Source organism: Heptranchias perlo, chromosome 5, assembly GCF_035084215.1.
Source record: "Heptranchias perlo isolate sHepPer1 chromosome 5, sHepPer1.hap1, whole genome shotgun sequence".
In the NCBI taxonomy this organism is placed as follows: domain Eukaryota; kingdom Metazoa; phylum Chordata; class Chondrichthyes; order Hexanchiformes; family Hexanchidae; genus Heptranchias; species Heptranchias perlo.
This window is the reverse complement of record NC_090329.1, coordinates 128,553,253-128,579,682: the sequence shown is the minus strand read 5'-3', so window position 1 is coordinate 128,579,682 and position 26,430 is coordinate 128,553,253. Positions and strand designations below refer to the sequence as shown.

At 43.3% G+C, this 26,430-nt stretch overlaps 1 protein-coding gene across 4 annotated transcripts in view; it reads left to right on the top strand.

The window, feature by feature from the left end:
• Nucleotides 1-26,430, top strand: part of LOC137322105 (serine/threonine-protein kinase MRCK alpha-like) — a 499,456-nt gene that overhangs the window by 225,359 nt on the left and 247,667 nt on the right. For all 4 annotated transcript variants that reach the window (XM_067985191.1, XM_067985192.1, XM_067985190.1 and 1 more), the window contains exons 3-4: nucleotides 19,147-19,230; nucleotides 25,757-25,852. In XM_067985191.1, the coding sequence (XP_067841292.1) occupies nucleotides 19,147-19,230; nucleotides 25,757-25,852 (180 nt within the window). The remainder of the gene's footprint in view (nucleotides 1-19,146; nucleotides 19,231-25,756; nucleotides 25,853-26,430) is intronic.

Genomic DNA, 26,430 nt, shown 5'->3' with positions numbered 1-26,430 from the left:
ATACTCTGGAGTTTAGAAGAATGAGAGGTGATCTCCTCATTGAAACATATGAGAGTCTAAGAGGGCTTGACAGGGTAGATGCTGAGGGGCTGTTACCCCTGGCTGGAGAGTCTAGAACTCGGGGACATAGTCTCAGGATAAAGGGTCGGCCATTTAAGACTGAAATGAGGAGGAATTTCTTCACTCAGAGGGTTGTGAATCTTTGGAATTCTCTACCCCAGAGGGCAGTGGATGCTGAGTTGTTGAATATATTCAAGGCTGAGATTGATAGATTTTTGGACACTAAGGGAATCAAGGGATATGAGGATCGGGCGAGAATAGGAGTTGAGATCAGCCATAATCTTATTGCTTTCACCAACCATTAGGGTCTTATTAACTTCAGGATGTATCTGTTTCGACCACTTCCCCACATGATAGTGACCTTAAAGACATAGTCACAATTAATTTAACGACCCTGATTTCTCCATACCTTCGTCCCCGTAATCAAATTGTGTATTGACAGCAGGTCACCTGTGGTTAGTGGCCCTTGGATATTATTAACATTCTGTGGAATGCTGGCTTGTATCTGCAATATATCAAAGACCAGGTGCCAAGACAGCATGCCCCCTACAATTCTCTGCCTTCGGGCTGCATGTTGATGAGTGTGCCATATGGTGAGATCAGTCAGAAAAGATTTTGTGACTAAATCAAGAATGTTTCCTTTGTGCAATTCTATGAACTCTGGAAGGTACCCATCACTTGGACACAAATGATGCACTCTGGCTGTTCTATAGTAACGTGGTTGAGACCATGCCAGGTCTGCTTAAGCAAGAACAGAGGGAACCTGATTGTTGCACTTATACATCTGGGCAATGTCTATGGTGGTTTTGTTATGAGCAGATGAACTGCGCTCACTACCTGCCCATCCAGTGTGCACAGATGATGCATTCACCTGCTGATCATCCTGAGGTGTGAGAATACTTTGAATCAAGAGCTTCCTCTATTCAGTTGATCAAACACAGAGGGGCGAGGGGACTGTGAACAAAGACATTCAGACTTCAGGTACAAAAGGAATTAGTCTTAAACCGGAACAGTCAGTAGACATGACCTTGCAGCAGAGTACTGAAATAGTTTCCAAAAAAAGATTCACGATGCAGGATATGTGAATCATAGAAAGCACGGAAGGAGGCCATTTGGCCTGTCGAGTCCGTGCTGGCTCTATGCAAGAGCAGTTCAGCTAGTCCCACTCTCCTGCCCTATCCCCGTAGCCTTGCAAATATTTACTTTCAAGTACTTATCCAGTTCCCTTTTGAAGGCCATGTCACCTTTGGTTCTTTTGTCAATCACCTTAAATCTGCGTCCTCTGGTTCTTGACCCTTCTGTCAATGGGAACAGTTTCTCTCTATCCACTCTGTCTAGACCCTTCATGATTTTGAATACCTCTATCAAATCTCCTCTCAACCTTCTCTGCTCTAAGGAGAACAACCCCAGCTTCTCCAGTCTATCCACGTAACTAAAGTCCCTCATCCCTGGAATCATTCTAGTAAATCTGTCTCATCATCAAGGTGTGTAATAAGATCTCCAAAGATCAAAGTAATGTTATAGCTCTTACAGAAATGCTTGAAAGCAATTGGATCAAGCCAGTGATGATCAACATGATCTGACCTGCTCACAATTAGTGAAGTTGCACCGCCTGACGTTGCTGCAGATCTTGTGGATGCGCGTGATACTGAGAAGACACTTTAGATCTTTAGAAAACAAAAACTTGAAAGCAAACCACCACTTGAAGCTGCATAACATAAAATCACGGAGTCGTACAACACCAGGTTATAGTCCAACAGCTTTATTTGAAATCACAAGCTTTCGGAGCTTTGCTCCTTCGTCAGGTGAGTGCAGGGTTCCGTAAAAGCACAGCATATATAGTCAGAGAACAATGCCTGGCGATTACAGATAATGTTTCCAACTGCCCGTTATCACACCTCGGCAGAGAGATACTCACAGCAATCAAAGGAGTGGATGGTGTTCAGACAGGGAAACATTACATCCCAGAATACTGAATACACAAGTGGTCAAATCACAAAGACAGAGAGAGAGAGATCCGAAAGGCAGAGAGAGAGAGAATGACCAGTTGTATTAAAAACAGATAACTTTTTTTCGCTGGTGGGGTTACATGTAGCGTGACATGAACCCAAGATCCCGGTTGAGGCCGTCCTCATGGGTGCGGAACTTGGCTATCAATTTCTGCTCGACGATTTTGCGTTGCCGTGTGTCTCGAAGGCCGTCTTGGAGAACGCTTACCCGAAGATCGGAGGCTGAATGTCCTTGACTGCTGAAGTGTTCCCCGACTGGGAGGGAACCCTCCTGTCTGGCGACAACGGATGAACGGACACCGCACAACAATCGCCAGACAGGAGGGTTCCCTCCCAGTCGGGGAACACTTCAGCAGTCAAGGACATTCAGCCTCCGATCTTCGGGTAAGTGTTCTCCAAGGCGGCCTTCGAGACACACGACAACGCAAAATCGTCGAGCAGAAATTGATAGCCAAGTTCCGCACCCATGAGGACGGCCTCAACCGGGATCTTGGGTTCATGTCACGCGACATGTAACCCCACCAGCGAAAAAAAGTTATCTGTTTTTAATACAACTGGTCATTCTCTCATTCTCTCTCTCTCTCTCTCTCTCTCTCTCTCTGCCTTTCGGATCTCTCTCTCTCTCTCTCTCTCTCTCTGTCTTTGTGATCTGACCACTTGTGTATTCAGTATTCTGGGATGTAATGTTTCCCTGTCTGAACACCATCCACTCCTTTGATTGCTGTGAGTATCTCTCTGCCGAGGTGTGATAACGGGCAGTTGGAAAGATTATCTGTAATCGCCAGGCATTGTTCTCTGACTATATATGCTGTGCTTTTATGGAACCCTGCACTCACCTGATGAAGGAGCAAAGCTCCGAAAGCTTGTGATTTCAAATAAAGCTGTTGGATTATAACCTGGTGTTGTACGACTCCGTACATTTGTCCACCCCAGTCCACCACCGGTATCTCCGCATCATAACATAAAATCAAAATGAAAGCATCTTCAACCTAAAGAAGAAGCAAGCCTTGGGGAAAGTGGTTTAAAAAAAAAGTAATTTGGAAGGATGGTGGGAATTTCCTTGTGCACCTGATTCTTGTAGCATGAAGCAGAAGCTTGCATTGAGAGATGCATCAATGGGTCCTCTGCTTTGGTCTTTAGTTTTTATCAGTTGAATTTCTGAGAAAAAGAAGCAAGCCATCCTTTGCAAAAGAATGTTTGGCCTGCAGTAACAGTGCAACGCTGCTTGAAGCACATTCTGTATCGTCCTCTTGGTGGTTTTGGTTCCAGCGCTGAGTTCATGTTGAAAGTTGGAACTGGCTTTAAACTTCGGTGCTTTTAACATTTTAATATGTTTTAAAAATATAATGTTTTCCAAAGCACTCTAAACAGTGTAGAAATTTAAAACTGGTTCCTGTTGAAGACTGCGGGATGGGAGTCAACTCAATGGTAGAATTCCCGTTGCTACCATTTGCAATCTATCTGCCCCCTCTCCCAGGACCCGATGCAGCTCAACCACCCACAGTGATCCCCGCTAGGGCCTTGGACTTGGCACAAGGATAATAAATTAAAATTGGAGGCGTTGGGGGACTGTAAGCGACTGTAAGTCAGCAAAGACAGGGGTGATGGGTGAGTGGGACTCGGTACGGGATAGAGTACTGGCAGCAGTGTTTTCAATGAGCTGAAGTTTAAGTAGGGTGGAGGATGGGAGGCCGGCCGGGTGAGCATGTCGAGTCTGGAGGTGGGAAAGACATGAATGGGGGTTTCAACAGTAGATAGGCGAAGGAAGCGGTGGAGGCGGTCAAAGTTACAGATATGGAAGCAGCCAGTCTTTGTGATGGAGAGGATATGAGGTCAAAAGCTCCGGTCAAGTCAGATAGGATGCCAAGGTTGTGAAAAGTCTGATTCAACCTGTGAAAGTGGCTGGGAAGGGGAATGGAATCAGGGACAAGGGTACTAGATTTGTGACGGGATCCGAAGACGGTCTTCCCAATGTTTAACTGGAGGATAATGTGGTTCACCCAAGGCTGGATGTCGGACAAGCAGTCTGACAACACAGAAGCAGTGGAGGGCTGGAGAGAGGCAAGACCATGTATCATGAGCATACATGTGGAAGGTGACCCCATATTTGCAGATGATGTAGCCGAAGGCAGCATTGAGATGAGTAAGAGGAGGAGTCAACCATAGATCTTGGGCAAATTCCCGGGGTAATGGTGTGGGGGCAAGAAAAGAAGTGATTGATGGAGATTCTCTGTTTTGATGAAGGGCTGTGCATGAAACACCAACATCTTTCCTTTCTTTATAAATGCTGCCAGACTTGCTGAGTGTTGCCCACATTTTCTGTTTCTGTTTCAAATTTCCAGCATCTGCAGTATTTTGTTTTAAGGGATTATTATTTCCAACACAAATTTAAAATATAAAAGCAAAAAATGTGCATGTTTTACGATGAGAATTATTGTCCATCTTGTGTGGTACCGGAGAATAGAGCTGAATTGAGACATTAGGGCCACGAATGACCTGGTTGACAATCCTGCAACTCCTAATTTAAGACCAGTTAGCAGCTTTTGACTGAGGTTTTGAACAGTAGTTGTACACTAATTTTGCTAAAATAGGTACTTAATCGCGCTGGGAATAGGGCTTCCCAGTATTCGGCAAGTCTTGTAACCGTATTACAACTACTTTCTGTAGGCATTGCTGAAGGTAGGGTCCAGAGGAAAAACTGTAACTAACAGAAAGACTTCATTCCTGCAGTGATGAGATTCAATTCCAGAGCTTTCAAATGTGGTTTCGTCACAAATTGCAATAGAGTAATAGCTATTTTTAGCCCTGAGTGTCGGTGCTGTTGTCACAGTTTACTTTCTAGAATCCCACTGTATGTGTGGTTACAGGAAGTTGATGGTACTTGTTAAACTCTAAACCCACTGTGTGATTTCCTGCCTATCAGCTATTGATTATTTGGTGAACCAGCAGTGAAAATGTCGCAAGTAGTAACCTTTCACTGTGGGTTTCAAGTTGCACGTGCAGGGAGCTCAATGACCGTCAGTGTCTCCCATGACAGCCAATCTTGGCCCAAAAACTGGATGAAATGATTAAATAAACACTACATATTTAAAAGTAAAAGGGATTAAAATGCTGTGATCTCATTTTAGGATTTTTTATGGCTGTTGCAAATAACTTGAGTTTCACTTTTACAATTCTGTTGCCATTTGAACCCTCTCAGTGAGAAGATTTCTGATGATTCCATTACATTCTATATGGACCATCTGGAACCCTCACCCCCCCCCCCACCCCACCCCTGCATTATATTACTGTCCTATAATTATTGACATCCATTTTCCTTCAGCTAAGTTCAATATAAGCCTTTTTTTTACCACTTACAAGTTGCTTGGTGTAAAAAATCACAGCCAGCACATTATTGAAGAGGTGGCTTTGATGCAATTGGAAGAATACTGGGATCAATACTGTGAAGATTATTCATCAAGGGAATCAGACGAATCTTTATCTCCTTGTCAAGGAATTGCCTGGGATTTGACACCTGGAGTGAATGATGCCTAAATTTGGTTTGCCATTTTGGATTTTATTAGCATTTATGCTGCCAGTCTCCCATCAGGATCAGCACAAGCTACTGAATAAATTAATTAACCATTTCTTGCCAATTATCAAAGAAGTCAGACAACAAAGTCATGAACTGACAATTGTTTATTAACCTTAGGATCATAGTTAGCAACACGTAAACATTGAGTATGCAAATAATTGGTATGTAGGGGTAATTGACAAAAGGCAGTTCAGTTGTGTCATAGTAATTCAGCATTAACTGCTTCCTGATTATGAATATACAGTTGAGATTAGTGTCTGATATTGATCTAAATTGGTGAGATTAATTTAGGGTTAGACTCCTTAGACAGCTGACAAATTAACAACACTAGATAGCCAGTCTATTGAATAGATTAAAGTCTACATGCTTGTACTTAGAAATGTTTATGGAACATATCAGAGAAGACTAAACAGGCTGGGGCTCTTTTCTCCAGAAAAGAGATGTCTGAGGGGTGACCTGATAGAGGTCTTTTAGATAATAAAAGGGTTTGATGGATAGACGTAGAGAAAATGTTTTCACTTGGGAGTCCAAAACTAGAGGTTATCAATATAAGATAGTCACTAATAAATTCAGTAGGGAATTTAGGAGAAACTTCTTTACTCAAAGTGGTCATAACAACGTAAGAAATGTTCCGCAGGGGTCGGTGCTGGGTCCCCAACTCTTTACAATCTATATTAATGATTTGGAGGAGGGGACCGAGTGTAACATATCAAAGTTTGCAGATGATACAAAGATGGGAGGGAAAGTAGAGAGTGAGGAGGACATAAAAAACCTACAAGGGGATATAGACAGGCTGGGTGAGTGGGCGGAGATTTGGCAGATGCAATACATTATTGGAAAATGTGAGGTTATGCACTTTGGCAGGAAAAAATCAGAGAGCAAGTTATTATCTTAATGGCGAGAAACTGGAAAGTACTGCAGTTCAAAGGGATCTGGGGGTCCTAGTGCAAGAAAATCAAAACGTTAGTATGCAGGTGCAGCAGGTGATCAAGAAGGCCAACGGAATGTTGGCTTTTATTGCTAGGGGGATAGAATATAAAAACAGGGAGGTATTGCTGCAGTTATATAAGGTATTGGTGAGACCGCACCTGGAATACTGCATACAGTTTTGGTGTCCATACTTAAGAAAAGACATACTTGCTCTCGAGGCAGTACAAAGAAGGTTCACTCGGTTAATCCCGGGGATGAGGGGGTGGACATATGAGGAGAGGTTGAGTAGATTGGGACTCTACTCATTGGAGTTCAGAAGAATGAGAGGCGATCTTATTGAAACATATAAGATTGTGAAGGGGCTTGATCGGGTGGATGCGGTAAGGATGTTCCCAAGGATGGGTGAAACTAGAACTAGGGGGCATAATCTTAGAATAAGGGGCTGCTCTTTCAAAACTGAGATGAGGAGAAACTTCTTCACTCAGAGGGTAGTAGGTCTGTGGAATTTGCTGCCCCAGGAAGCTGTGGAAGCTACATCATTAAATAAATTTAAAACAGAAATCGACTGTTTCCTAGAAGTAAAGGGAATTAGGGGTTACGGGGAGCGGGCAGGAAATTGGACATGAATTTAGATTTGAGGTTAGGATCAGATCAGCCATGATCTTATTGAATGGCGGAGCAGGCTCGAGGGGCCGATTGGCCTACTCCTGCTCCTATTTCTTATGTTCTTATGATCAGGAGTAGGCCATACGGCCCCTTGAGTCTGCTCAATAAGATCCTGGCTGATCTTCGACCACAACTCCATTTTCCCGCCCTATCTCCATATCCCTTGATTCCCTTAGCATCCAAAAATCTATCGATCATAGTCTTGAATGTGCTCAATGACTGAGCATCCACAGCTCCTGAGGTAGAGAATTCCAAAGATTCATGACCCCCTGAGTGAAGAAATTCCTCCTCATCTCAGTCCTAAATGTCCAACCCCTTATCCTGAGACTATGAGCCCTAGTCTTATACCCTCCAGCCAGGGGAAACATCCTCTCAGCATTTACCCTGTCAAGCCCCCTTAGAATCTTATATGTTTCAATGAGATCATCTCTCATTCTTCTAAACTCCAGAGTATAGGCCCATTCTACTCTATCTTTCCTCAAAGGACAACCCTCTCATCCCAGGAATCAATCTAGTGAGCCTTCGTTGCACCGCCTCCTAAGGCAAGTATATCTTTCCTTAGATAAGGAGACCAAAACTGCATACATTACTCCAGGTGTGGTCTCACCAAAGCCATACACAATTGCAGCAAGACTTCCTTACTCTTGTACTCCAACCCCCTTGCAGTAAAGGCTATCATACCATTTGCCTTCCTAATTGTTTGCTGTAGCTGCATTTTGACTTTGTGTTTCATGTACAAGGACACCCAAATCTCTCTGAACATCAACATTTAATAGTTTCTCACCATTTAAAAAATACTCCGTTTTCTGTTTATCCTACCAAGGTGAATAACCTCATATTTCCCCACAAAAGTCATGATAAGAATAAAGCCCGACAGACCACCAGGCATCGGACCACTAGGCACCGGACACAACAAAGGCAAACCAAGCCCAGTCGACCCTGCAAAGTCCTCCTCACTAACATCTGGGGACTTGTGCCAAAATTGGGAGAGCTGTCCCACAGACGAGTCAAGCAACAGCCTGACGTAGCCATCCTCACAGAATCATACCTTTCAGCCAATGTCCCAGACTCTTCCATCACCATCTTTGGGTATGTCCTGTCCTACCGGCAGGACAGACCCACCGGAGGTGGTGGTACAGTGATATACAGTCAAGAGGGAGTGGCCTGGGAGTCCTCAACATTGACTCTGGACCCCATGAAATCTCATGGCATCAGGTCAAACATGGGCAAGGAAACCTCCTGCTGATTACCACCTACCACCCTCCCTCAGCTGATGAATCAGTCCTCCTCCATGTTGAACACCATTTGGAGGAAGCACTGAGGGTAGCAAGGACACAGAATGTACTCTGGGTGGGGGACTTCAATGTCCATTCACCAAGAGTGGCTCGGTAGCACCACTACTGACCGAGCTGGCCGAGTGCTGAAGGACATAGCTGCCAGACTGGGCCTGCAGCAGGTGGTGAGCGAACCAACATGAGGGAAAAACTTACTTGACCTCGTCCTCACCAATCTACCTGTTGCAAATGCATCTGTCCATGACAGTATTGGTAGGAGTGACCACCGCACAGTCCTCGTGGAGACGAAGTCTCGTCTTCGCACTGAGGACACCATCCAACATGTTGTGTAGCACTATCACCGTGCTAAATGGGATAGATTCAGAACAGATCTAGCAGCTCAAAATTGGGCATCCATGAGGCGCTGTGGGCCATCATCAGCAGCAGAATTGAATTCCAGCACAATCTGTAACCTCATGGCCTGGCATATTCCTCACTCTACCATTACCAACAAGCCAGGGGATCAATCTTGGTTCAATGAAGAGTGTAGAAGAGCTTGCCAGGAGCAGCACCAGGCATACCTAAAAATGAGGTGCCAACATCATGAAGCTACAACACAGGACTACATGCATGCTAAACAGCGGAAGCAACATGCTATAGACAGAGCTCAGCGATTCCACAACCAACGGATCAGATCAAAGCTCTGCAGTCCTGCCACATCCAGTCGTGAATGGTGGTGGACAATTAAACAACTGACGGGAGGAGGAGGCTCTGTAAACATCCCCATCCTCAATGATGGTGGAGTCCAGCACGTGAGTGGAAAAGACAAGGCTGAAGCGTTTGCAACCATCTTCAGCCAGAAGTGCCGAGTGGATGATCCATCCCGGCCTCCTCCCCATATCCCCGACAACATCCCGGCTGTAGTGCTGAAGACTTGTGCTCCAGAACTAGCTGCGCCTCTAGCCAAACTGTTCCAGTACAGCTACAACACTGGCATCTACCCGACAATGTGGAAAATTGCCCATGTATGTCCTGTCCACAAAAAGCAGGACAAATCCAATCCGGCCAATTACCGCCCCATCAGTCTACCCTTAATTATCAGCAAAGTGATGGAAGGTGTCGTCGACAGTGCTATCAAGCAGCATTTACTCACCAATAACCTGCTCACCGATGCTCAGTTTGGGTTCCACCAGGACCACTTGGCTCCAGACCTCATTCCAGCCTTGGTCCAAACATGGACAAAAGAGGTGAATTCCAGAGGTGAGGTGAGAGTGACTGCCCTTGACATCAAGGCAGCATTTGACCGAGTGTGGCACCAAGGAGCCCTAGTAAATTTGAAGTCAATGGGAATCAGGGAAAACTCTCCATTGGCTGGAGTCATACCTAGCACAAAGGAAGATGGTAGTGGTTGTTGGAGGCCAATCATCTCAGCCCCAGGACATTGCTGCAGGAGTTCCTCAGGGCAGTGTCCTGGGCCCAACCATCTTCAGCTGCTTCATCAATGACCTTCCTTCCATCATAAGGATGTTCACTGATGATTGTACAGTGTTCAATTCCATTCGCAACCCCTCAGATAATGAAGCAGTCCGTGCCCGCATGCAGCAAGACCTGGACAACATCCAGGCTTGGGCTGATAAGTGGCAAGTAACATTCGCGCCAGACAAGTGCCAGGCGATGACCATCTCCAACAAGAGAGGATCTAACCACCTCCCCTTGACATTCAACGGCATTACCATCGCCGAATCCCCCACCATCAACATCTTGGGGGTCACCATTGACCAAAAAGTTAACTGGACCAGCCATATAAGTACTGCGGCTACAAGAGCAGGTCAGAGGGTGTGTATTCTGTGGCGAGTGACTCACCTCCTGACTCCCCAAGGCCTTTCCACCATCTATAAGGCACAAGTCAGGAGTGTGATGGAATACTCTCCACTTGCCTGGATGAGTGCAGCTCCAACAACACTCAAGAAGCTTGACACCATCCAGGACAAAGCAGCCCGCTTGATTGGCACCCCATCCACCACCCTAAACGTTCACTCCCTTCACCACCGGCGCACTGTGGCTGCAGTTTGTACCATCCACAGGATGCACTGCAGCAACTCGCCAAGGCTTCTTCGACAGCACCTCTCAAACCCGCGACTTCCAGCACCTGGAAGGACTAGGGCAGCAGGCACATGGGAACACCACCACCTGCACGGTCCCCTTCAAGTCACACACCATCCCGACTTTGAAATATATCGCCGTTCTTTCATCGTCGCTGGGTCAAAATCCTGTGCAGTTTTTATTCCTCAATGATATGTATATTCATTGGGATTTATGAATTATTTCTTTAAATGTTTGCCATTGCTTATTTACTGTCATCTATTTGATCTAATTTCCCAATCTACCTTAGCCAACTTGCCCCTCATACCTACATAATTGGCCTTGTTTAAATTTAAGACCCTAGTTTCGGACTTAACTACATCACTCTCAAACTCAGTATGAAATTCTATCATAATATGATCACTCTTCCCTCGAGGATCCTTTATTATAAGATTACTAATTAATCCTGTTTCATTACACAATACTAGATCTAAAATAGTCTGTCCCCTAGTTGGTTCTTCGACATGTTGTTCTTGAAAACTATCTCTGATGCATTCCGTGAACTCGTTCTCCCAACTAATTTTGGTAAATAGTAAGAATGTGGAACATGCTACCAAATGGAGTAGTTGAGGCAAATAACATAGATAAATTTAAGGGGAAGCTAGAGAAGCACACGATGGAGAAAGGAGAAGAAGGGTATGCTGATAGGGGTAGATGAAGTCGGGAGGGCGGAGGCTCATGTGGAGCATAAATGCTGGCATGGACCAGTTGGGCCGCATGGCCTGTTTCTGTGCTGTGGACTCAATATGTAGCGGTGTCCTTATGAGCTGGTGTGGATGAACTGATTGCCTTGCCTTCTTCTGGGAGGATGGTGTTATCATGATGAATCTCTACCCATCGAGGTGCTAATTATTCCACCTGGACCTCTGCTCCGGGGTATCTTCTTCGCTGGTAGCTGGCTTAAATCTCACCTCCCTTAATCTATGATTATATAATCTTAACTTCTGTAATCTCTCTCTCTCTCTCTCTCTCTCTCTCTCTCCGTATCAGTTTTACAGAGACATCTTTCTACAAATACTAGACAAAGAATTCCTACACTTTCTACTACAAAGACTGCTGCTAAAAAGATACGGGCTGGAACTAATAACTGAAGACTAAGCTTAGTGTCCAGAGCACCATCTTGTATAACCTTAATTTCCAAAGAAACCTTCAGTTCTATTGAGCAATCTGAGTCACACGAGTTAGAAGAATTTAGCCCTTCCAGTGTCAATCACCTCACACAGCCTTGTTGGTACACCCGATGGCCTCCAAATCATTGAAGCACTGGCACATGCTAGGTCACTCGTTTACTCCTGAGCTTCTCAGGTCCTTGCTCTCAAAAGGTGTCACACAGGTCCAGATAAGGCAGGGCACCTTTAATGAGCCACCTATGGGCTTGATGGCTTGCCTTCTATCCCTGGCAAGGAATGTTTTGTTTGTAGAAAGCTTCATGGTTTCATTAGCATTAGCCATCTGGGCATTCAGTCTGACTACTGACTCAATTTTGGGGACTCACTAAGGGCATTTCTCCTACACAATCCCTGGCTGCTATGCTGAAGGATTAATATTTGGCTATTGGCAACACCAGCTGTTTGATGCAGTTATATAGCCATAGTTGAATAAATCATTTTCTCCATTCCTGGATAACGTAACTAAATAAGCACCAAAAATTTTTTTTAAATGTGATTTAAATAGCTGCGATCTTATTTTAGAATTTTTCCTGGCTCAGTAACTCACTTGAGTTACACTTCACAATTCTGCTCATTGATGTTGAACCACAGCTGTGCAGCCATCACTGATTGGTTTTCTCCGTACCTGAATAGTCTCTGTTTATTGTGGGATTGATTTTGGCTGAAAATAGGTATTCTGCCCAGAAGTTTCTTCCTCCTTTTCTCTTGTCCAGATGATGACAAATAGTCCAGCTGCACTGGATTATTTGATACACAAATGCAAGGAAAAGCGGAAATCCAGCAGACTGGGAGAGCAATATATTACACAACAAAGGGATACAAAGAAAGTAATAAGAGGTGCAAAAAGGGAATATGAAAAAGAATTTGCAAGGGATATCGAAGCTAACAGCAAAGGTTTTTATAAATATATTGAGAGAAAGAAAGTGGTAATCAGGAATGTAGGCCCATTAAAGACGGATGCAGGCGAGACTATAATGGATAATAAGGAAATGGCAGACTTGTTAAATAAATATTTTGTATGCGTTTTCACTGTAAAGGAAGAGGACAAAATACCAGCAGTAAAAGGGTACCTAAAAATAAGTCGAAGGGAAGGAATTATTTGATACAAGTTTTGAAAAAAAAGTGGTAATGGAGAAAATAATTGGATGTGCACAGGTACAAAAAGTAATCAAATAGGCTAACGGAATATTGGCCTTTATCTCAGGAGGGCTGGAATACAAAGGGGAGGAAGTTATGATTCAGTTGCATAGAGCCTTGGTCAGACTTCATCTGGAGTACTGCATTCAGTTTTGGGCACTGAACCTTAGGAAGGATTTATTGGCCTTGGAGGGGCTACAGCGCATAATTCACTGGAATGATACCAGGCTTAAAGGGTTGCATAAACTTGCCTTGTATTCACTGAGTGTAGACTGTTGAGGGTGATCTAATCGAGGTCTTTAAAATGATAAAAGGATTCGATAGAGTAGATACAGAGAAGGTATTTCCCCTAGTGGGGGATTCCAGAATAAAGGGGCACAATTAGAGCTAGGCCATTCAGGGGTGAAATTAGGAAGCATTTTATCAAGCAAAAGGTTATTGGAAATGTGAATTATCTTCCCCAAAAGGCCATGGATCCTGGGTCAATTGAAATTTTCAAGTCTGAGATCGACATATTTTTATTAGATATGGGTATCAAGGGATATGGATCAAAGGCGGATAAATGGAGTACAGATCCGCCATGATCTGATTGAATGGCAGAACAGGCTCGAGGGGCTGAATGGCCTACCCCTATCCCTATGTCCAACATCTTGGTTGTGTTCATTCGTCGTATGTGAGCCTAAATATTGTGTATTGGCACTCTTTGAGCCCAATCTTGATCCTATCTTTGCCTGACCCCAACAGATAGGCACTTTCAGCACAGATAAAGAGCAGAAAACCTGGTGGTTTTTGTTTTTAGTCCTGTAGTATGGAAATGATGGCACTCTTATTTGGAAAAATGTTAGGTAGGGAACTCCAGGATATTGACCCAGCGGTGATGAAGGGAAAGCGATATGAATGTCCAAGTCAGATGGTGTGAGACTTGGAGAGGAGCTTGGAGGTTCCCATGACACTGCTGCTGTTACCCTTCTTGGTAGTCGAGGTCGAAGGGGGAGTGGATATTGAGTCCATTGACGAGGGCACTGATCAAGTGAACTGCTCTGTCCTGCATCATATTATGCAGCTTCTTGAGTATTGTTGTCACTTCACCCATCCAGGTGATGGGGATCAGTTACAGTATATCGAAGGTCTGTATCTTCCGTTGCCAGTTAAGAAATATTTTTACCTTGAATCACTCCTGTAATTTGCTGCATTAGAATGATGGGCAAACTGCGGTCGCATTTAAAACTGCTGGGGAGCATTAAAAACCGCATTTCAACTTAGACTACACGTGAGCAGTGCCAGGAGAGATGGACCTGGTGGTTAATATACCCAGCTGGTACAGGAGAGCTGGAGTGGCAGGGATGGTTGGGAGTTGGACTGCCAGTCTATACTGACAGGTGCCCACGTATGTCTGTGTCGGAGCTTGTTAAGACACACCCCTGAAGTGGGGCTCATTTACTTTGGGGTTAATTTGGAAGTTTTTTTGGATCACTCATACGAAAGCCGGTTAGATTTTGGGAAGAGTTCGTTCTCCTTTTGTCCTCCACTAATGGGGTTTTGATAAAGCTCCTCTGTGTGCTGTTGAATGATACTTTTGTTTTTTTTTTGTTAGTCACTGTTTCCAGGTCTCCAGATCATGAAATCTAGTCTCATCTGTCCAAACTAATGGGGAAGCTGGTGCATTACTGATCAGTGAGCGCATTTATTTTCCCACCGTAGCTGGCAACCCTATAAATTCCAAACAATGTGCCAAACTCCTGCCATTTAAATATCTCTGGGAAGTACTGTTTTAGTAACTTAGTACTAAATGCACAGCCTTTAATGGCTTGGAGCTCTTTTCACATGAGAAAAATGTTGGAAATATGAACTGAGCCGTTTACGTTCTGATAAAGTGTTGCCTTTTTTTCTAAAAAGCCCTTTCCCTGGATCTTCCACAGGATTATAAATCTGAAGTAATTGCTTGTCATTTATAATCTGAAACAGCTGTTTGATTTTGAGTAATATATTTTAGGCAGAAGAAGGCTATCTGTCTCTCTCACTCATGTTTGGATGGTGTTGCCTTCTCAAGTCTGGTTTGTGCACATTGCTGTGAAGCTATGTTGCAATCTACTGACCTGATTGGTCAAGGAGAAACATGTGACTCATTTCTCCAATTAGCTGCTCGCAATGCCGCCCACAAATTGTGTTTCTTTATTGGCTGTTTGACTGATCGATCAGATCCAGGTGACCTGCTCTTGTCTGTCCACAGGAATCTCTTGTCCATGTCTCCATTATTCTTCCAGCAGTCTAAAAGAAAGAATAGAAAGACTTACATTTATACAGCGCTTTTTATGACCTCAGGCTGTCCCAAAGCGCTTTACATCCAATGCAGTACTTTTGAAGTGTAGTCACTGTAGGAACAACTTGATGCATTCCACCTTACAGGATGCCAAAATTTGCCAGCAGGTCAGCGACCATTACTGACCTCTGGCAGACTGCGCCTTGCAGTTCAAACCACTGAGGCTTTACTCAAATTAGTACTTTTAGGACAATTCTTATCTTTTAATTTCAAATTTATTAATGTAATTAATTTTTCTCCCATTTTGTTTGACGTGCATGGCTCTTGATTCTGGAGTTGCTGTTTGGTACCATTGAATCGAGGTTCAAGCCGTTTTTTATCACTTTTTTCAGATCAGTATGATATAAACCATTTTAAATTTATATCTATTTATTACACCTATTTTTGCCTTTTTAAAGAGACTGACCCTACTCAGTCTGTTGATTGTACTGCTGAGTGACTCTTGGAATCCAGTGATTTATTTGTTGTTTTTTACAGCTTTTTTTTAAGATCCCATTTGAATTTGTGCCTTTTTCTTTCTTTTTGAAGACCTCAATCCTGTTCAGTGCTTTGATTGTGTTACTGAGTTATTTTGAAAATCAGTCAATTTATTTATTCTCCTTTGAAAGCAGCCATCTTCTATAGATTTACTAAGATGATACCAGAACTGAGAGGTTATAACTATCAGGAAAGACTGAACAGGCTCGGGCCCTTTTCTCTAGAAAAGAGAAGGCTGAGGGGTGACCTAATAGAGGTCTTGAAAATTAGAAAGAGGTTTGATAGGTAGACGTAGAGAAGATGTTTCCACTTGTGGGGGAGTCCAAAACGGGGGGCCATAAATATAAGATAGTCACTGGAAGCTACATCATTAAATAAATTTAAAATAGAAATCGACAGTTTCCTAGAAGTAAAGGGAATTAGGGGTTACAGGGAGTGGGCAGGAAATTGGACATGAATTTAGATTTGAGGTTAGGATCAGATCAGCCATGATCTTATTGAATGGCGGAGCAGGCTCGAGGGGCTGATTGGCCTACTCCTGCTCCTACTTCTTATGTTCTTACTAATAAATCCAGTAAAAAATTCAGGAGAAACTACTTTACTCAGAGAGTGGTTAAAATGTGGAACTTGCTACCACATGGAGTAGTTGAGGTGAATAGCATAGATGCCTTTAAGGGGCAGCTGGATAAGTATACGTAGGAGAAAGGAATAGAGGGATATGCTGATCAGGGTAGATGAAGTAGGGAGGGAGGTGGAGCATAAACACCAGCACAAACCAGTTGAGCTAAATGGCCTGTATCTGTAAATTCTATGTAATAGTGTGTTGGATTTTTACACTGAAGTTTTATATTCAGTAGAGTCTTTCAACCATCATAGTGTGCTGACCGAGTTTTCAAGTGGATTATTTTTCTTGAGGGACTCTTATATTTTACAGACAATATTCTGAGGGGCCATTATTTGTCATGTAGACAGATCCCAGAACTCTTGCTGACATTTTGCTAAGTTGAGTCCATCTTCAATACTTTTCATTTGAATTTCAGCTCAGGGTCTTTTCAAATAAAGTTATCCTGCTCAGCTTTTTGCTTATGTCCCTGAGTAAGTTTTTAAAACCTGGGAGAAGGACTGAGGCAGTTACAACAAGGCACAGGGGCAATGTAAAAACAAATTATCCATGAGTAACATAATGGGAGACGAACTAGTCATTTATAAATTTTAACAATCTTGAATCCTTTCAGATGTCAGGAAGCTGTCTATTTCCTTTTTGAAATCCCTTGAAGTTTCCTGTTCCACTGTGTGCACTGTCAGTCTGTTCCATATGGTGGGCACTCTAATGGTAAAGTCATTCTGCCTGAATTCCCTACCTACAGTTTTCCCTCTTGGAATCTATGTATGGTGGTCTCCCATTAATTATTGCCCCCCCAAATGATCCTTCATGCTGTTCCTCAGTATTGTTTCAAGTAATTTTCCCATAATTATTGTGAGATTTACTCGTCTATAATTCATCCCTAGCCCCCTTTCTGAATATCGGGGTTACGTTTGCTATTTTCCCATCCTCTGGAATCTGCTGCCAATGAGTTTTGGAAAATATCCATACTCACCCGTCCCACCCAACTCCTTTAAAACCCAAAGCATTTTGGATGAACCCTTTTTATGACTCAATGACAATTGTTCCAGTTTCTCAGGGCTCAGAGCTGAAAGGTGTTGGAGTGTGCTCAGCGGATAAATGCCTGGGGAAGTACTGAGCCGTGCAGACCAGGTCCCAGGTTCAGTGCCTAGACTGTGCTTAGTTAGTTGTTCAGTGTCTTTGGGAGACCACATTTGGTCTTGGTGCTCCTGAACTTGAGAGGTTCTGCCTCTTAACAGGCCTCTACTGGACAATGTATATGGGACTACGTCAGGTGACAATCTCTGCCAGCTGTAAGGTTCCAATATGAAATAAGTTCTCAATGTTTGTGGGTCCACAGCAATCTTCCTTGGGCCATGCGAATAGTGTGGCACATGTAAAAGGCCATATTGGTGCAGTAATAAGTGCTTTTCCTCGATTGGAGTTTGGGCATGTTGAGGCAGTGTTCAGAAAGGGGAAGGGAGACTTTCATTGGATCCTAAGCCATCTTGTATCTAACTTATGGGTGCTCAAAATAGACGAATGTTTTGTCGACCAGCACTGAGATGTCTCACTTTGAGCAATAAAGTTTACCAAATAAATAGAAGATACCTGCGCGAGGAACCTGTTGGTTTTGCTATTTATCCAGTACGGTAGCTTTCTATTTGGTAGTGTGCCCAAAATACTGAAAAGTCCTGTGAAAAGAGTTGTTGAAGTTTTGACTTTGAGTGGTTCTGCTAAGCCTATGGATGGAACAGAAATAGCTCCATTGAAAGATGTATGTCACGGTTATTATCTCACGCTGTGCAATGCAGCTCATAAAATAAAATAACTTTAGGTTAGATTGCTTTCCTTGATCAGGGTACATTAATCAACACACATAAGTTAAGACCAGAGTTGCTTGATTTTTGATTGACCATGAAGATAAATATGTTATGAAGCAAGTGCTGTACTGAGTTTGAACAAAATACACAATTTTGTTGATGCATTTGGGCAGCTTGCAAGTGATGTTGAGAAAGTGCTTTTTTAAAAAAAAGACATGGCATAAGCACAACGGGCTGAATGGTCTCCTTCTGTGCTTCTGTAAGATTCTATGAACACCCTGGTAAACTGGTCCTTATCGGTTTGGGCCTCAGAGTGTGAGTATGTGAGCAGGTGTTCAACTTTAAGATTTTACAATATTAAGCTATCGAAGAAGAAGCTGAGTCTACTATACATGGTGGGGGAGTAGTAGTCTGCGCTAGTCTTGGGGTGGATAGGGGAATGCTTTGCGTCAAATTCTTGAAGTAGAATGTTTATAAAAGAATACAACTACTGGTACCTCAGCTTGGCCTAGTTGGTAGTAGTCTTGCTTCTGAGTCAGAAGGTTATGGGTTCAAGCCCCACTCCAGAGACTTGAGCACAAAATCTAGGCTGGCACTTCACTGCAGTACTGAGGGAGTGCTTCATTGCTGGAATTGCCATCTTCCAGATGAGGCATTAAACGGAGGCCCCCAGCTGCCCTCCCGAGGCATTATTCGAAGAAGAGCAGGGAGCTCTCTCAGCGTTCCTCCCTCAATCAATACTGCATTTGCCTACACAACAGTGATTGCACTTTGAAAGTAATTCATTGCTTGTGGAGTGTTTTGAGATATCCTGAAGACATGATAGGACGCTATATAAATTCAAGTTCAAGTTCTCACTATTTCTTTGCAACATTGATATTTATAATTCTCTGGTTTAATTAAGGTCGTCTATTTGTAATTAGCTCAGTAATAACACCTGCTTGCTTTTTTATTGTTGCAGGTTGCCGTTGTGAAGTTAAGAAACGTTGAAAAGGTTTTTGCCATGAAGATCCTCAACAAATGGGAGATGCTGAAGCGAGCAGAGGTACAATTAATGGTTTTGGAAACCAATCCATTGGTTTTGTGTCCCAGTTTTAAACATACTTGGCCGAGCTTAAATGAAATGAATAAAAGAGCCTCCGGTGAATGGTGCAGTTTTCAATCCAATCTGTGTTCAGTTACGTGGCTGAGAAACAAAAAGCAAAGATGTATTTTTGAGTCAGTTCGTTACTGCGATGGTATCAGGGTTCTTTTACAGGATCAGAAAAAGCAGCTCTAACCTGCAGTACTGTCCCATGACCATAACAGCCAGTATAGTGACAGAATAATTGAGTAGTTTCTGTTCAACAAATGTAACTTAATAACAATAGGAAAGAACTTCCACAACCTTTTATTCACAACCAAGAAGTGATCGATTCTCCATTTCTTCCCACGGAAAGAGGTGAGCTCCATGCTTTGTTATTCAAGCCTAATTCAATTTTATTGCTAACATCATAGGAACATAAGAACATGAGTGGGCCATTCATCCCCTCGAGCCTCTTCTGCCATTCAATTAGATCATGGCTGATCTGTATCTTCACTCCATCTACCCGCCTTGGTTCTCCAACCCTTAATACCCTTACCCAACAAAGGCTGAAGAAAGCCTGAATGTTAGCTCCTCTCATGGCGTGGTGTATAAAAGCACTGTGTTGTGTGGCACTAAGCAACACAGACCAGGAAAGTCCCAGGATTGCTCACTGGTCTCTGCTGGTGAGGCAAGCTGCTACAATTGGCCCCTGCACTCCTGGGCTAAGTCGAGATAAAAATCAGCCAGGCTTCCTGATCCTAATTGCTCTCCTGTCACCTGTGCTAGAAAATACGCAGTGTATAGACATCCGGTGAGGGCAGGATCAGGCCATGCTCCGGTGTCCCCATGTTTGCATAGCCTTTTAAAAAAAATTTGTTGTCTGGATGTGGATTATGCTGGCATGCCCACTTTTGTTGCCCATCCCCAGTTGCCCTGAGAAGGTGGTGCTAGTACCTGCCATCTGGAACTGCTGCAGTCCTTGTGCTGATAGTATTAGGTAGGGAATTCCAGGATTTTGATCTTCTGAAGATGAAAGAACGGTGATATAAAATCATACAGCACAGAAGGAGCCCCTGTGCCAGCTCTTTGAAGGAACTTTCAAATTAGTCCCACTCCCCCGCTCTTTCCCCACAGCCCTGCAAATTTTTCTCTTTTGAGTATTTATCCAGTTCCCTTCTGAAAGTTATTATTGAATCTGCTTCCACCACCCTTTCAGGCAGCGCATTCCAGATCATAACAACTCACTGCGTAAAATATTTTCTTCCTCATGTCGCCTCTGGTTCTTTTGACAATTACCGTAAATCTGTGTCCTCCGGTTACCGACCCTTCTGCCACTGGAAACAGTTTCTCCTTATTTACTCTATCAAAACCTTTCATAATTTTGAACACCTATCAAATCTCCCCTTAATCTTCTCTGCTCTATGGAGAACAACCCCAGCTTCTCCAATCTCTCCACATAACTGAAGTTTTTCCATTCCTAGTATCATTCTAGTAAATCTCCTCTGCACCCTCTCTAAGGCCTTGACATCTTTCCTAAAGTCTGGTACCCAGAATTGGCCACAATACTCCAGCTGGGGCCTAACCAGTTTTTTTAAAGGTTTAGCATAACTTCCTTGCTTTTGTACTCTTTCCTCTCATTATATATTAAGTCAGGTTGGTGCGTGGTTTGTAGTTGATGATATTCCCATGATCTTGCTGCTCTTGTTCTTCAAGTTTACACATGAAGAATGGTCTGTTGGAGTGAAATGCTGCAGGGCTGCTGATACCCAGCTAGTTGTGCTCCAGTATTGCTCCATCAACATCCAGTTGTGCTCCATCGCCGAATCCCCCAACACCAACATCCTGGGGGTCACCATTGACCAGAAACTTAACTGGACCAGCCACATAAATACTGTGGCTACAAGAGCAGGTCAGAGGCTGGGTATTCTGTGGCGAGTGACTCACCTCCTGACTCCCCAAAGCCTTTCCACCATCTACAAGGCATAAGTCAGGAGTGTGATGGAATATTCTCTACTTGTCTGGATGAGTGCAGCTCCAACAACACTCAAGAAGCTTGACACCATCCAGGACAAAGCAGCCCACTTGATTGGCACCCCATCCACCACCTTAAACATTCACTCCCTTCACCACCGGCGCACTGTGGCTGCAGTGTGTACCATCCACAGGATGCACTGCAGCAACTCGCCAAGGCTTCTTCGACAGCACCTCCCAAACCCGCGACCTCTACCACCTAGAAGGACAAGAGCAGCAAGCACATGGGAACAACACCACCTGCACGTTCCCCTCCAAGTCACACACCATCCCGACTTGGAAATATATCGCCGTTCCTTCATCGTCGCTGGGTCTAAATCCTGGAATTCCCTTCCTAACAGCACTGTGGGAGAACCTTCACCACACGGACTGCAGTGGTTCAAGAAGGCGGCTCACCACCACCTTCTCAAGGGCAATTAGGGATGGGCAATAAATGCTGGCCTCGCCAGCGCGCACACATTCCAAGAACGAATAAAAAAAAGTATGAATCAGTGTGGAGACTGCTGATACCCAGCTAGTTGTACTCCAGTATGAATCAGTGTGGAGACTGCTGATACCCAGCTAGTTGTACTCCAGTATGAATCATAAGAACATAAGAACATAAGAAATTGGAGCAGGAGTAGGCCAATCGGCCCCTCGAGCCTGCTCCGCCATTCAATAAGATCATGGCTGATCTGATCCCAACCACAAATCTAAAGAACACAAGAAGTCGGAGCAGGACCCGGCCACATAGCCCCTGGGCCCTCTCCGCCACCCACAGGGCATTGACCGATCCGAACTCAGCTTCATGTCCAATTTCCTGCCCGCTCCCCATAACCCCTAATTCCCTTTACTTCTAGGAAACTGTCTATTTCTGTTTTAAATTTATCTAATGATGTAGCTTCCACAGCTTCCTGGGGCAGCAAATTCCACAGACCTACCACCCTCTGAGTGAAGAAGTTTCTCCTCATCTCAGTTTTGAAAGAGCAGCCCCTTATTCTAAGATTATGCCCCCTAGTTCTAGTTTCACCCATCTTTGGGAACATCCTTACTGCATCCACCCGATCAAGACCCTTCACAATCTTATATGTTTCAATAAGATCGCCTCTCATTCTTCTGAACTCCAATGAGTAGAGTCCCAATCTACTCAACCTCTCCTCATATGTCCGCCCCCTCATCCCCGGGATTAACCGAGTGAACCTTCTTTGTACTGCCTCGAGAGCAAGTATGTCTTTTCTTAAGTATGGAGACCAAAACTGTATGCAGTATTCCAGGTGCGGTCTCACCAATACCTTATATAACTGCAGCAATACCTCCCTGTTTTTATATTCTATCCCCCGAGCAATAAAAGCCAACATTCCGTTGGCTTTCTTGATCACCTGCTGCACCTGCATACCAACTTTTTGATTTTCTTGCACTAGGACCCCCAGATCCCTTTGTACTGCAGTACTTTCCAGTCTCTCGCCATTAAGAAAATAACTTGCTCTCTGATTTTTCCTGCCAAAGTGCATAACCTCACATTTTCGAATATTATATTGCATCTGCCAAATCTCCGCCCACTCACTCAGCCTGTCTATATCCCCTTGCAGGTTTTTTATGTCCTCCTCACTCTCTACTTTCCCTCCCATCTTTGTATCATCTGCAAATTTTGATATGTTGCACTCGGTCCCCTCCTCCAAATCGTTAATATAGATTGTAAAGAGTTGGGGACCCAGCACCGACCCCTGTGGAACACCACTGGTTACTGGTTGCCAGTCCGAAAATGAACCATTTATCCCAACTCTCTGCTTCCTGTTTGATAACCAATCCTCCACCCATGCCAGAATATTACCCCCAATCCCGTGATTTTTTATCTTAAGTAATAATCTTTTATGTGGCACCTTGTCGAATGCCTTCTGGAAGTCTAAATACACTACGTCCACTGGTTCCCCTTTATCCACCCTATACGTTATATCCTCGAAGAACTCAAGCAAATTTGTCAGACATGACTTCCCCTTCATAAAGCCATGCTGACTTTATCCTATTAAATTATGCTTATCTAAATGTTCCGTTACTGTCTCCTTAATAATAGACTCCAAAATTTTACCCACCACAGATGTTAAGCTAACTGGCCTATAATTTCCAGCCTTCTGCCTACTACCCTTTTTAAATAACGGTGTTACATTAGCAGTTTTCCAATCTGCCGGGACCTCTCCTGAGTCCAGGGAATTTTGGAAAACTATCACCAAAGCATCCACAATCCCTACTGCCACTTCCCTCAAGACCCTAGGATGGAAGCCATCAGGTCCAGGGGATTTATCCGCCTTGAGTCCCATTATTTTACTGAGTACCATCTCTTGAGTGATTTTAATTGTATTTAGCTCCTCCCCCCCGAGAGTCCCCTGTTTGTCCAGTGTTGGGATATTCTTAGTGTCCTCTACTGTAAAGACTGAAACAAAATATTTGTTCAGCATTTTTGCCATCTCCATGTTTCCCACCATTAATTTCCCGGTCTCATCCTCTAAGGGACCTATGTTTGCCTTAGCCACCCTTTTTCTTTTTATATAACTATAGAAACTCTTGCTATCTGTTTTTATATTTTTTGCTAATTTCTTTTCATAATCTAACTTCCCTTTCTTAATCAATCCTTTAGTTACTTTTTGCTGTCTTTTGAAGAATTCCCAATCTTCTATCCTCCCACTAAGTTTGGCTACCTTATATGTCCTTGTTTTTAGTCGGATACTATCCTTGATTTCTTTACTTAGCCACGGGTGGCTGTCATTTCTTTTACACCCTTTTTTCCTCAGTGGAATATATTTATTTTGAAAGTTGTAAAATAACTCCCTAAATGAACACCACTGCTCATGTACCGTCTTACCCTTTAATCTATTTTCCCAGTCCACTTTAATCAATTCCGCTCTCATACCATCATAGTCTCCTTTATTCAAGCTCAGTACGCTTGTTTGAGAATCAACCTTCTAAATCAGTGTGGAGACTGCTGATACCCAGCTAGTTGTACTCCAGTATGAATCAATGTGGAGACTGCTGATACCCAGCTAGTTGTACTCCAGCATGAATCAGTGTGGAGACTGCTGATACCCAGCTAGTTGTACTCCAATGTGAATCATTACTGAGGGTAAGAATTATGCATTTTTGTCCAAACTGAATGCCTGTGTGTTATTGAGATCCTTATACAGTTATTTAAAAAAAAATCATAACAAATGCACGAGTTTATGTGAACAATTTTTCTCGAATGAAAGTGGAAAAATTGGAGCTATTTAAATTGAAGAGGTTTCATTGTGATGTATAGCATTAAACCTTGCATACTTTTTCCATTCTTTACCCAAGGGTCAATTATTTTTTTGTGTTTTGTCCCTGGAGGTAGCAGGGAGAGCCTTTTTTTTAAGCTTGTTAACAAAAATTCCTTTTTAAGTCTTGCTGAGAACCACCCGAAAGTACAAGGAAAGGTCAGACTGTGGGGAGAGAGTAACTTGAATGCCGATTGTTTTGAGACTGAGCTGAGCTGTGAGCTATATTTGACCTAAGCTGGATGCTAATAAAAAAAAGTTAAAAGATGTTTTGGCCTAACGTTTAATTTAATGTGAAGCTTTTTTTAACTTGGCTAATGTCTGCAATTATATTGGATTACAATTTTTTAAAAATTGAATCAAATTAGCTGTCTGGTATTTTCCAGCTGGTACAACTAGTCATAAATTTCCAAGTCATTGCTCATACTTCAGTTCAAAAATATCTGACTATACTGACTGGGCAGGGGAAGTAGTTGGTGAGATGGAATTGGGTACAGGTCAGTTGGATTTATTACCATCAAGGGGGCCTATTAGTTACAGATTTCACTCAGGTTGTTGTGCCATTCAGTCACAGTAGTTAGTGCAAAACAGAAGAGTTTTTAAACCCCACTGTATATTACAATGGTTACATTTTGCATTTTGCTTTTATATATAACAAAAAATTAAATAAATGAGAAGGAAAAAGGTTCATTTTATGGACTGTAAAACATTTAACTCTTCAATTACTGAATCGGAGTTAATTTGAAGGCAAGCCTCTCTTCTTCCTCCCTTCAAATAATTAAGGTTTCACCCTTGCCTAGATCTCCCATGCTACGCACCATTTGCACTTGGTTCTTTTCTCAGCCTCCACCATTCTGATGCTAAAACCAGCTGCCAAAAGGCGCACGAGCACACCCAGCCCAGGGTGATTCACGCTTCGATTTTCCTCTTCTCTCCCTGTGCAGAGGTGGGATTGGAGAGCTCTCTGAGTTAAGCATGGACCAACCCTATATTTCCATTCATTCTGTGGTACAGTGAGCTGATATTCAAGTTAGCGTCCTCACCAAGTTTCCCCTTTTGTATCAAATGGCTCGGTAAATACTTGAAAACTGCAGCTTGAATTGTAATGAATGTTAAACATTTCTGCTACTTCTCTGACTGTACAAATCCTTCTAGTGTTCTTGGTCTTATCTAATTTTGTATACAACTTGCGTATTTTTTTTAACCAGACTGCCTGCTTTCGAGAGGAGAGGGATGTGTTGGTAAATGGAGATAGCCAGTGGATTACCACATTGCACTATGCCTTCCAGGATGAAAACTATTTGGTGAGTTATTACCGAGAGTGTGATTTTCTTTTTTGTGTAAATTTTAAGTTAAATGATTTTTAATTGTTCAGCCCTGTTTAGGTGTACTATACTTCGCACCGCTTCCTGGTCATGGGATGGCCATCTAACTTCTACTATCCCTTGTCATTGTCACTCCATCACCATCGGCGGGGAAGTACCTGGCAGCAGTCTGGCTTGACTCCCCTCTGATCTTTCTCTTCCTTTGTGGAGTGGTGCTTCCTTCCACCTTATACTCCTCTTCCTTCCCTTGCCCCAACAACCCATGGAACAAAGGGAACTGATGGCATGTGCAGCTACAGATGAGACTGTATCCCATTCTGTGGTGCAGTATGCCAATGCACTGTGCATGCTAAGTTGAGCCATCCTTTTGAGAATATTAATAGCTCTATGGGGACGGCCACCTTTAAAAATGTGCATCAGTATTTATAAAGCCAGAGGGTAGTAATTATGTATTCAGTTTCTTGAGTTAGTTTATCCATCTTTTCCACCTTTGCTGTTCTGAAGCACAAAGCCTCCATGGTCATCAAGTGTATAAGTGGTAAAGCTGATTTAAAAAA